The sequence below is a fragment of the Colletotrichum gloeosporioides genome (assembly GCF_011800055.1).
Source record: "Colletotrichum gloeosporioides strain Lc1 chromosome Unknown consensus_30, whole genome shotgun sequence".
Taxonomy (NCBI): domain Eukaryota; kingdom Fungi; phylum Ascomycota; class Sordariomycetes; order Glomerellales; family Glomerellaceae; genus Colletotrichum; species Colletotrichum gloeosporioides.
The window spans coordinates 558-12,771 of NW_025544675.1; the positions used below are offsets into that span (position 1 = coordinate 558).

The following is a 12,214-nucleotide window of genomic DNA, read 5'->3' on the forward strand; positions in this document are numbered from 1 at the left end:
CGTGAGATTTGAGGGCCAATCGCGCTTGCAGGACGACAACCTCCAGAGCAAACCTCGCATGCACACCGTCTCCCAAATTCCCGTAAGATATCCCGCTCCTCCCAGAAAGGACGCTGCCATTTGAGGCGGGTTGGTGAACCCGACCGGCATAACCAACCACCGTTCGAGGATGATCAGGCCCTGCGCCGGCGGGTCTCTCGGCCGCAAATAGCCCGGTTTGAAAACAGGTGTTCCTCTTTCCCCTAGAATACGAGAAACTCGGTCTAGCTTCATGTGCGCCGTATGCAATAAACGAGTTCTCGTTATGCATCTGAAGTTTGTTAACAACTTGAACAGGTTATGAGACGGCGTGAGAACATGCTTTCCCATAAGCACAAGCTTTGCGTTCTTGTCAGGCCGTACTCGGTTCCAAACTCCATCGGTCCCAAGCCGACTCTTGACCTAGACTCCGACTCCTGATCCAGCGCCCGCCGGGAGGCTATTCCAAATGGACCGGAAGTTAGACTTGCCCTGCCGGCATCGCGGACTCGACAACCGCCTAGACGGCATTAGGCCACTTCAAGATACTCTGAACGGCGTCGTACTCGTCTTTTAGCTCGCCCTCTACATGCTAGCATGCAGGTCATGGGCAGTTCGATCCAAAGTGTCACCAGGGACAAACTCTTGGGCCAGAAAGTTTCGACAAAAAGTGCCGAAGGGGAGTGCGAATCTCCAATTCGCCGAACCTCGCTTGCATATATGCGAATAACCAATGGAGGTGAAACTGGGGTTTGGCCTTGATGGAACCTGACCAACTCGCGCATATCCAACAGTTCACGGAGGAAGCTATCGTCTTCCGCCTCACCACTTCGCCTTGAGAGAGTTTGGCCTTGCTTAGCTCTCAGCTATTATCGAGGGAGAAATAAAGTTCCTCTCCGCGAAGCATTAAGTTCACCCAACCTGCCGGGAACTTGAATCGCTGATATGATGATCAGTTGAGTTTGTGGTTACGACGCAGCCCCCCCACCCGGCAAAATTACTACGGCAAATTTACCCTATTTACGGGCCCAATTCTGGAAATACCATATGAGCACTTTGACCTGTACCCTCCACCAGTTGAGGAAAACAGTACAGAAACCCCACATGTTCCTGCTGGCAAGCAAAACCTCTGAACATCAACACCACTTAAGAAGGTTCAACTGGGATCAGGCAAATATCTCACAAGTTGCTTTTTATCCGGGAGGGACTTCTCCAAGCGCAAATTCGTGGGCGAGACAACCAACAAGCTTCCACTAGACTCCATGTCCAATTCCTTTCGCAATAAACCAAACAAACTCTAGCGGCCGAAAAAAGTCAAACTAACCCGCATAGCAGGCTGCAGACTGTACTTGTACTCCTACTACTATCAATGGGCAACCGTAAGAATACCGCAATGGAACCGCAATGACTCCAGTCGCATATGCATTGATGGCTAAGAGAGGCAGTCCTTGACTGCTCTTTTCCCTTTCAGCATTCGTTAGCGTTGAGTCTATCATAATGCCGTGTGCCCCCACAAGCCGAAGATAAATGAGGATCTTTTGTTGATTACGAAAATTGGATCTCCCCTTGTCAATCTCCTCGAATCCGGCCATCATCTCTATCTCTAGAATAGTGTAGCATCAACAGAGGAGTACTCGAGCTGTCGATTTTCTCACATCGCCGCCTTAACGACAAACCCAATTCGTCGGTCTTTGAAACATGAAATGGATGACGGGCTATTCTCGGTTGAACGCCGACAGCGAGGTGGCATTGCCGCTTGAAGCTGAGAAGTCATCGATTTCATTGAGTCGTTGGATGTCAAGTTTTGGTTCGAACCCGGTCGACTTTGTATGGCGCTTCACATGTTATATCATGTTTATTACCGGTGCTTTGATGATGGTGACAGCTCTAAGATATGCCCCATCGGACAAGTACTGTGCTGCGCAGCTTAGTGTTTGGTGTAAGTGTAATGAGCTCCTCTCTTTTCTCTTTTTCTTCCAAATCTTCCACTGCATTGTAAACATGGGCACTTACTGATGAAATAACTAGCTCCTCTATTGGAAGCTGTCGAGTATGAGCAACATGACTTTGAAAGTGGCCTCGGTGTAGATAACTCAGGCTTCACCGGCCTTCCCACTGCAGAGATGGAGGCTAAGTGGGAACGTCTTTCCCAAGGTATGAAGAGATATCTCACGAGAGCAGTGAAGTAGATACATTGCTGACAGTTTATTTTGTATAGTCCCTGGTGTCATCATTCCACCTGATCGTGTTTCCTATCTCAACAGAAGCGTCGACCAAGGTTTTGTGTCCGCAATTCACGACTCTCCTTCCTTAGGTTACATCGGTGTAGTTGAGGTCTTTCATCACCTCCACTGCCTCAACATGCTACGGCAATACATATGGAAAGACTCATACCCTCAAGATATAACTCCCAGCCTCCTCAAGTCTAATTCGCCAGAAATTGCCCGGGATCACACAAGTCACTGTATTGATACGCTGCGTCAGGCACTTATGTGCACCGGCGACGTTACCCCATATTTGGTTTATAAGAAGAAAGATTCTGAGGCGTCAGAGGCGCCTATCAGAGAGGATTTCCAAGCATCTCACAAATGCAGGAAGTTTCCCAAGTTACTAGATTGGGTGAAAAGGAATGGTGTTGCATTCTCGTTGAAGTCAGTGAGCCACGATATGTAGTATACTATTCCTACCCTCTTGATGGTTATCTTAGTTTTGCCTATGTTGCTTGTCTTGGTTGGGAAGAGCTGTCAAGTGTGATGTCAAATTTGTGTAGAGTATGCTCGTTGGCTTTGCTTACCTAGTCACAGTCAAGGTACTGCACCAGGAGCTCTTGCAGCAAGGCCACTAGGGAATGTATGCTGTGAACAGCCCTATGGTAAGTCCCTCCGAGAGGAACCTCTGCACGTGGCACGTGGCGAAAGAGGTCAATCAGGGATATTTTGACAACTGATCGACTCTCCCGCAGTTACTCCGCTTCTTTTGACTTGATATCAATATCTCTGCGGGGATCCTACCTGTCAGCTCAGCCAAAGGCTTGTTTTTGTGTAATGATGTCCATCGTATGATGTAGTTAGCAAACGGGGCGCTCCTTCCAAAGTTAATCTGTGAGATGCTGACGGATATGTGACTTGATTGTACTTCGTTTCTGTTGCGGCCGAGAGACTATCCCGCCCGCCGGAACCGCCCGCCGGCTGCTCCGCCCGTTTCTGCTCCTGTACCATGACACTACTTACAGGTAGGACAGAGGAGTTACACGTAGGTCATGTACCGAGAGATGGTTCGTGAGTTCTTCATCTAATGGATGGTGTGTGGGGGCACCTGGATCAGTAAGTTCGAAAAGGCCTGAACCAACCGAAGTGTAAGCGATGTGGCGGTGGAGATGTTAGGGATGTTAGGAAATTTCTTAGACTCTGACCAACTGCCCTGACGTATAAGGTCATCAGTCATCCCACGTTTCCACGTTTCCACTTCAGATCGGCCCTTATATGATTGGACTTTATGTCCCTCACACAAGTAAGCATACCCCAGTAGCCTTTGGTCCCAACGGAGGGGATGAGATATGCCTTTTCTAGCTTTACTTAGTCTGAACTATAGACTCCAAAGAACCACACGCAATAAAGGTAAAGCCAGGACCATGAACTTGATTGAACTTTGCGACGGTTAAGCTGAGAAATTTTGAGCATGGCACATGATGCCGACATAACTTTATGGTTAACTCAAGATGGCAGGAGAACACATTAAGTTCCAGCTGCTGAGAGGGCCGAAATGAGGTTATGAGTCGGCATGTCGATGTCGGACCAGTTTTTCCGGAAAGGAGTTGAACAGCTTTGGTTATCATATGAACCGTGCTGAGCGTCTGCAAGATAGGGGGCGTCAGTGGGTTTCAACTCTTAGAGAACGTAGGCATGAAGTTATGGTGCAACGCCATCATTCAGCTGCAGTGACGACTTTGGTACTGCGCCCACCCAAACAGTTTTGCTGGCCTAAACATCGCTGCTCGGTTCACTAATAGGGGAATAAGGAGGACAACTCAAGTGCCGAACGAGACTCACCATATATGCCTTGACGCTATCAGGATGAACTTCATCTATTGTCCAAACGACGACTCCATTGGGCCGAGTGTCCAAGGCTGCCGTAATGACTTCGACTTCACGCTCAAGTTCGAGAGAATCTTCCTGGCAATCTTACCCGCTACCTTGTTCATCGCCCTGTCGACTTCAAGGATCATAATTTTGGTTCGCAGACCAAAGATAGTGGGCGGTATAAGCTTTCAGTGCATCAAGCTCGTATGTGCATCGCGAAATGTGTTTCAAACACTCATGTTAACTCATCAAAATAGGCTGCAACTACCATCTACGCAGTCTTACAACTGGTAAATCTCATTCTCAACAGTACAGTTACCGCCCGGGCAACGCCGCTTTCAACTGTTGCTTCTGCCCTGAGCCTTATCGCAGCACTATGCATGCCGGTACTGAGCTTCTTTGAGCATTCTCGCTCACCGCGGCCTTCCATTTTGCTCAACACATTCTTGATCTCAACTATCCTCTTGGATGCTGCGCAAGTACGATCACTATGGCTATCCGCCGTCACCTTCCGCGAAATCACCATAGCGCGAGTTTTCACTGCTGCCGCCGCCTGGAAGATTGTTTTGGTTGTGTTGGAGTCTTGGCAAAAGCTGCCGTGGATTCCCTGGGACCGCAAAGATCACAGCCCAGAGGAAACAAGCGGCGTATTTGGATTAGCGACCTTCTCATGGCTCAATCCACTTTTCATGTGTGGTTATAAGAGAGTCTTGACTGTACCGGATCTCTTTCCTCTCGATAAGAGTTTGTCAGTTAAGACTCTCCAGGACACTACCCGAAGACTAGAGCCTCAGCGTTTTCAGGGGCAGAGCCATGGTCTTGCCAGAGCGCTCGGGAAACGCCTGGTCGCTCCATTATTGCTGCCAATTGCTCCCAGGATTGTGCTCCTTGGCCTTGTGTTCTGTCAGCCATTTCTCTTGGAGGCTCTTCTGAGCTTCCTAGAGGATCCGAAAGCCAATCAATACGCCAATAGAGGTTACGGGTTGATAGGCGCTACGTTCATCGTCTACATGGGCATTCCGATTGCCAATGCTTTGTATTGGTATTTCCAGGAACGGCTCTTGTGTGCGATACGCGCCTATTTGGCTGCAGCAGTTTACAGGAAGACCCTTCAGGCCAAAATCTCAACTGCGGATAACTCGGCTGCCTTGACATTGATGAGCGCGGACATTGAGCGAATCCGCATGGGGCTTATGGAATTCCACGAGTTTTGGGCCAATCCGATACAAGCCGGTCTGGCCTGTTGGCTGCTCGAAAAGAAACTCGGCGCCTCGTTCGCCGTACCCATCGTTCTCATTATGCTATGTATTGCCAGCTCTTCGATTCTCATGCGGTATATCGGGCCACGGCAAATGGCTTGGATGGAGAAAATCCAAAAGCGCATCAGTCATACGGCGAACGTCTTTGGTAACATGAAGTCCCTGAAAATATCAGGATTGGAGGTTCCTGTTGAAGACATCATCAATTCGCTACGGCTGGACGAACTCAAGGTCGGAAGCAGATTCCGGTGGTTCCTCGTCATCTCGGTGGGCATCGGATTCACACCTGTCCTGCTGGCTCCTGTTTTCACCTTGGCTTTCACAGCTCGGGATCTCGACGTCACGACCATCTTCACCTCCATTTCGTATTTACTCCTGCTATCAGAACCGCTTTCGTCCCTCTTCCAGCTGGTTCCTCAGTTGATTGCGGCTTTTACATGCCTACAAAGGGTGCAGTCTTTTCTGCAGGAAGAATCGCGGCACGATTTTCGAGACCACGAGGTTTTCGTTGATCCTAAGGTTCTGGGTTCGCACAGCGCAGCCTCGCCAGTTGCTAAAATAATCAACGCAAGTTTTGGCTGGACTGAGGAGTCTTTCGTCCTGAAAAACATCAACGTTGTGATTCCTCCCGGTCTGACCATGGTGATCGGCCCAGTTGCTTCTGGCAAATCCATGTTCTGCAAAGCGTTACTCGGCGAAATCCCCTTTGCGGAAGGCCACACTGCCATGAATATCAACTGCCGCACTGTTGGATACTGCGAACAAGTTCCATTTCTATGGAACGCATCTATCAGGGACAACATAGTTGGTTTCTTCACGGCCGTGGATGAGTCGAGATACGCAGCCGCCATTGAGGCCACTATGCTTTCCCAGGACTTCCGTCTTCTTCCCCAGGGCGACCTAACCGTGATCGGCAGCAATGGAATTAGTCTGAGTGGAGGACAGAAACAGAGAATTTCTATTGCGAGAGCTCTGTATAGTCACTGCGACCTCCTCATTTTCGATGACGTCTTAAGCGCTCTTGATGCAGATACACAGGAGCACGTCTTCCGCCGCGTATTCGGTCCCAGTGGGATGCTCAAAAGAAGAACTGCGAACGCTGTTCTCTGTACCAACCTTTCGCAGCATCTCCAGACAGCTGACTATGTCATCGCCCTGGCCGCTGACGGCACTGTTGCGGAAAAGGGCAGCTTTGATCATGTCATTGCCAGCGGGCAAGACGCCTTCCATCATTTACTAGGGTCGACTGGTCCGAACAATCGATTGGATAACGAGAAATCAACGACATCAGCATCAATCGCAGACATTGACATTCCAACACCCCATGACCGACACACATCATCTGAGGACCAACGGGATACCAAAGATGGTGCACGCAGTATGGGCGATGCTTCGGTGTTTCGGTTCTACTGCCGGAAAATCGGAGCAATTCCGATGCTCGCATTCGCTGGTTTCGGCATCATGTTTGGCTTTACTTACAACTGCCCGACTATTTGGCTTAAGTTTTGGGGCGAGGATGTGGTCTCAACGAACCCGGCACATTCGACATCGTTCTACGTTGGTCTTTACGCTCTATTCCAGTGCTTAGCACTGGGTTCTCTCATTGCGGAGGCGATTCTTGGCCTAGTCGTCATCATTAGGCTTTCTGGAGCGAACTTGCACAGGGACACCCTCCGAGCCGTCTTTGCCGCGCCCCTGCGTTACTTTACGGTGACAGATACAGGGGTACTGACGAACCTATTTTCTCAAGACATGACTCTCATAGACGGGGAGCTTCCGCAGGCCCTCACCAACACGTCGCTCCAAGTATGGGTCGGGCTGGGATCAGCTGCTGTGATTGCGAGCTCGTCTCCCTTTGTGATGATCTCGTATCCCTTCATTGCGGCAATCATCTATGGTATTCAAAGGTTCTACCTGCGTACTTCTCGTCAGCTGCGTTTGTTGGATTTGGAGGCAAAGGCTCCTCTCTAGTAGGTCTCAACTCCATCGGTCATGGGGTTTGACGCTTTGCTTATCTGTCTCAGCACCAATTTTATTGACACCATCAGAGGTGTGGTCACCTTTCGTGCTTTTGGCTGGACGGATGAAGCCACTCGTCTCAACAGCTCGCTGGTGGACACTTCACAGAGGCCTGAATACCTCTTAAGTATGGTGCAGCGTTGGTTGTCATTTGTCCTGGGCATTGTGGTCGCCCTTATAGCCGTGCTTGTGGTGACCCTTTCCACACAACTGCGCTCCAACGCAGGCTTTGCCGGCGCTAGTATGGTTTCCATCATGTCGTTTGGGAGAACACTGGCGAACCTGGTTGAGAAGTATACGTTATTGGAGACCTCTATTGGTGCTGTGGTGAGGCTCAGATCGTTTTCCGAAAACACCCCTCGTGAGAAATTGGCAGGAGAGGTTGTTTTTCCACCTGCTTCGTGGCCGGAAAAGGCATTGGTCGAAATCAAAGGAGTATCTGCGTCTTACAGGTAAGTATAGGCCTGATCAAAATAACGTTGATTCTATCAGAATTTGCTGACCGACTTTGAGATACCATCACGACTTAACTTTGAATGAGAATAGATCGAACACAGCTTCAGACTACGCCAACCTCGCTCTTCAGAACCTCACGATTACCATTGAGCCGGGTCAAAAGGTGGCAGTTTGCGGACGTACTGGCAGGTGAATACTGACCTCAAAACATGATTTATGGTTATTCACTAACACCATGAACAGTGGTAAATCATCACTCGTCCTACTCCTTCTACGCCTCCTGGACCCTCTTCCATCCTGTTTCGGTGATATTTTCATTGACGGTCTCTCCCTCTACACAATCGACCGTGCCACCTTACGCCAACGTGTGATTGCGGTTCCCCAAGACCCCGTGTTCTTTCCAGATGGCGTGTCTTTCAGAATAAACCTCGACCCCTTTGCAATTGCGACCGATGAAGAGTGCCAAGCGGTGCTGGAAACTGTGCGGCTCTGGGGATTGGTCAGTGAACAAGGCGGGCTCGGGGCCTCGATGAACGCGGACGCTCTTAGTATTGGACAGAAACAGCTTTTCAGTCTGGCGAGGGCGGTCTTGCGGAAGCGCGTGCGCATGCGTGAATTCTTAGCAAGTGCTGGGATTGAGTATGTGGATACTGCTCGATCCCTAGTTGACAAAGATGACATAGAACTGCAGCCAACATCTGACACTCTTCGCGAAAGCAACTTTGGCGGGCTGCTTATCTTGGATGAATTCAGCAGCAGCGTCGATGTGGAGACGGAGAAGCAAATGCAGCAGATTCTATGGAGCGAGTTCAAAAGCTATTCTATATTGATGATAAGCCACCGGCTCGACATGGTAATGAACTTCGACAGAGTCGTGGTGCTCGACTCTGGAAAGGTGGTTGAGCAGGGCATTCCACAAGACCTGGTTCAGAAAGAGGGCAGCTGGTTCAAACACCTATGGACAATCGGTAGAGAGCAGTGAGAAAAGAACCGCAGGGCATTGACTAAGAGGCTTGTTGAAACCAGATTGTCACTGAGTTGAGAGGTATCTTCTGGGAATTTATTACAGTTGTTAGATTGAAGTCCACAAAATGGAAAGGTTTCAAGCTGTTCGGCAGACGTAATAAGAGGCCAGAACGTAGTTGCCAAATGATTTTAATACCCGACTGCAACCATTCTACAAAATAACAACATTTTTAACTATCAATATATGCGAATCTAAGAACTGCACTATGGCATTATCGTTGCATGTCCTATCCCAGTACTGTCTCATGGAGAAGTTCAGCGCGAAGTTGATGTTTCAAAAGCTCAAGACGGCGTATTTCTTAGATGCGAACTTGGCGAAACGTAACGATACATGAACAGCAAGCCCTCTTAAGCTAAAGGCTTAAATTGAAATATTTATTAGAGTCTGCTCACTCGAGTGACCAGATAGATAGGTACAGACATGGATTATATTCAACTATCTTAAATATGCATCTCTCTAACATTCATATCGCATCGTTCGACTCATCCTCAACCTAAGGCATTGTAACAAATGACAAGGGCACTGCATCCCTTGAGACTCGGGTTATGACAGCCTTAAGCGCACCAAATGTACAAGTTTTATCTGACGGTCCAGTTTTCATCAATCCAGTCTGAAATCTTATCAAAATTGCGACACTTGTGGTGCGTGTTAAAGTCCGCACGCGCACCCGCCGGTCCGCCTATGCGAACCATGAGGGGGGTGACGTCGGCGAAGCACATGAGTGAGATTCGCAGGGCTTCCAGGCAGTGATCAACATGTATGCGGTTCTTTAGTGGGTCGTTCGACAGCCCAACTGGGATCTTGTCATACTTGCCCACCTGCCACCAGGTATACACCCGTATCATGTTCTACGCAGAGAGCGAGCGTATCAGCAAACCTATTTCGGCGGAATTTGGGGAGCGAAACTGGTCATGTGGGCTTACCAGGCAGTGGAGTTGATGGAAGACCTCAAGCAGTGCAACATAACCGTCGCCTACATCTTCAGGCACATGCTTCAGGTGATCTTCTTCAGATCGGTTGAGACCTGCAAGCCTTTCAGGCGGGATTTCGACCGCATGCTCTGATTTTTGGTCAGCTGGCGAAGGCTGGTGTGTGGGTGAGACGTAGTAGCATGCTTACTATACGTGAGGTCAAACCAGGCTTGCTCTCTCTCTGGAGTTGGAAGCCCACGGTAAATGCTTGTTGAGTTAAAGGCGTCATTGAAATCCATTTGGACATATTCAACGGCCTCAAGTGCAGGAGCTGTATGAGTTAGAACGCTTCTGTGTTTTGTCTTACTGCCCAGCTTCGCCAGGAGGGTTGAAGGCCAAGACTTACACCACATAGACAGTTGACGAGCACAATCCTGATCAGTCGGAGCTCGCAAGAAAGAAAATACGAAACCAAAAGCCATGCTGAGAACCAGTATACTTAGGGGAATGAGGGAGCTCCCAAGTAAAGCAGTAATCCGTGATGGAGCTCTTTGGTTCCATTCTATCCAGCGGAAGCGCTGCGCAATACTCTTCTCGCCGGCGTGGCAGTCGCCAAAGTCTTCAACAGATTCAGAGTCACGGCTGTCGGCCGACATGAGAGGCTTGTAAGATGGGCTCTTGACTTCCATTGCGGACAGCATTGTGATTGGGCTGAGTACGAGGGCGAATTCAGAATGAAGAAGGGTTAGACAAGTAGGAGACAGGGTGCCTAACGCGTGGCCTATTGATAGCGGAAAAAAGGAGTCTCTGAATGATATATGATCGCATTTCCGCAAATCGCCTGCTCGGGTGAATACGAATGCTTCCCTTACTCAAGTAATTAGAGTCTAACCCACGGAGCGGCAGAGGATGCGAGAGCTTGAATTTTCCAGAGGTCAATTTCGTTGCGGCAAAATGCTTTAACTTCCTCTATACTGAGAGAGTTCCAAGAAGGTCAAGAAATCCCTTCGAGAATCTACTGATTCCGTCGTCAGAAGAACGTCGTGCATATGGATCAGTCTAGCAAAGTCTTTTCGCTAGCTCGTTTCATCGTGTTAATGGACCATGTTGAAGGGTTAGTACTGTGAAGCGGAATTGGCGGAGTTGTTGTTTCCTATGTTGTTGGTAATTAGGAAAGGGCATTATTGAGGCTAGGTTGTGATGCTTGCCAACATTCCTCATCAGGAAAAGACCAAAAGTAAGATCGATAATGGTTGCAGCAGTATTTGACGGAGATACAAAGAAGGTACAAGTCGTAGGGTCGCCAAGGATATGTTGCGAATGGAAGTTGAGGGCATACGGACGGAAACTATCGTGTAAGTAGCGTGAGGAGGTGTTTCGCGAAGATAACGTCGGGGCCGGGCTTCCTTCTAAGAGAAGTCAGCCAACGCGAACCAATTCCCATTAACGAGCGGATACGCATCCAAGAGACGCTTTGGACACTCCCTGATTTGGCTTTGATGATGCATCTATTGAATGAGTCGGACCAAGCGCGCGCCCGAAGTTAATAAATTACTAAGTACCCATCTATTGAATGAGTCAGTGGAACTGTTGGGGTAAGGTTAGCCGCTAGTGAATTTTGACAACGTATTCCTATAGACCCTTAGAACAAACGGATAGGTTCATGTTCGAGACGAATTGCTTGAGTCGTGCGATGTTGTTGAATGCAGTGGAGTGGAGGCATGATGTGAAGCCGCGATGTCTAGAGCGTGAAGTCGACTGGAGTCATGCAAGAGGCGCATCACATTCCCAAGATGAAAAGTCCCGAAGGCTCAGAAGTACGCAGACGAATGGCTTCTTTCAGGTTGGCCTTATATGTTGCCGTTTGAATATAAGTATAGCGGCTTCCCACACTTCAATCAGTACAGTTTCTCTCATCATCACAGCCTCAACGATCAACACAACACAGTAACATATTCTTCTCAAGTCCTGAATTGAATACCAACCCCTTTTCATAATCAAAATGAAGTCTGCCATTCTTGCCATTGTAGTCACCCTCGCGGCTTCCGTCGCCGGCTCGCCCGTCTCTGAGCGCGCCATTGGCAGCATCACCGTGAAGCGCTCTAATCTCATGAACACGGCCTCCAAGCGCGACAAGGCTGCTGATAAGGTCACCGAGGAGAACATTTCGGACAGCGTCAACTACATCCTGAAGTTGTTCATTGACGGAGACAAGCACCCCGACGCCTACCAGGATGAGATTGACGCTGCTGATCCCAAGCAAGTCCTCGGGTAGGGGATTCCATAGGAATCAAAACCACAGTCTCTGCGGTAAGTTTCTGGACACATTTTTTGCAGTTTCACAGCACCACTTGGTACCTATTACTAACGTATTCGTTGCATCACTAGGCGAGATGTCTTACTTTCAGGTAGAATCTACACCGCAGACCAGAATGATTGCGTTGG

At 49.0% G+C, this 12,214-nt stretch overlaps 4 protein-coding genes across 4 annotated transcripts; 3 read left to right on the forward strand and 1 right to left on the reverse strand.

The window, feature by feature from the left end:
- Positions 1-1,716: 1,716 nt before the first annotated feature.
- On the forward strand, positions 1,717-2,691 carry GCG54_00008651 (uncharacterized protein; the record flags this gene model as incomplete). Its single annotated transcript, XM_045408612.1, has 3 exons — positions 1,717-1,957; positions 2,047-2,172; positions 2,237-2,691. 3 exons carry the CDS (start codon positions 1,717-1,719, stop codon positions 2,689-2,691), a joined length of 822 nt encoding a protein of 273 aa, XP_045266355.1.
- Positions 2,692-4,091: 1,400 nt separating this feature from the next.
- Positions 4,092-8,813, forward strand: GCG54_00008652 (ABC transporter FUM19; the record flags this gene model as incomplete). The annotated part of the gene is made up of 5 exons (XM_045408613.1): positions 4,092-4,301; positions 4,355-7,326; positions 7,381-7,827; positions 7,922-8,020; positions 8,075-8,813. 5 exons carry the CDS (start codon positions 4,092-4,094, stop codon positions 8,811-8,813), a joined length of 4,467 nt encoding a protein of 1,488 aa, XP_045266356.1.
- A 623-nt stretch (positions 8,814-9,436) lies between these two features.
- GCG54_00008653 (Cyclochlorotine biosynthesis protein O) lies at positions 9,437-10,470 on the reverse strand (the record flags this gene model as incomplete). The annotated part of the gene is made up of 4 exons (XM_045408614.1): positions 9,437-9,706; positions 9,782-9,918; positions 9,978-10,100; positions 10,176-10,470. The coding sequence occupies 4 exons, from the start codon at positions 10,468-10,470 to the stop codon at positions 9,437-9,439; spliced, it is 825 nt and encodes a 274-aa protein (XP_045266357.1).
- A 1,301-nt stretch (positions 10,471-11,771) lies between these two features.
- Positions 11,772-12,137, forward strand: GCG54_00008654 (uncharacterized protein; the record flags this gene model as incomplete). Its single annotated transcript, XM_045408615.1, has 2 exons — positions 11,772-12,040; positions 12,107-12,137. The coding sequence occupies 2 exons, from the start codon at positions 11,772-11,774 to the stop codon at positions 12,135-12,137; spliced, it is 300 nt and encodes a 99-aa protein (XP_045266358.1).
- Positions 12,138-12,214: the final 77 nt, after the last annotated feature.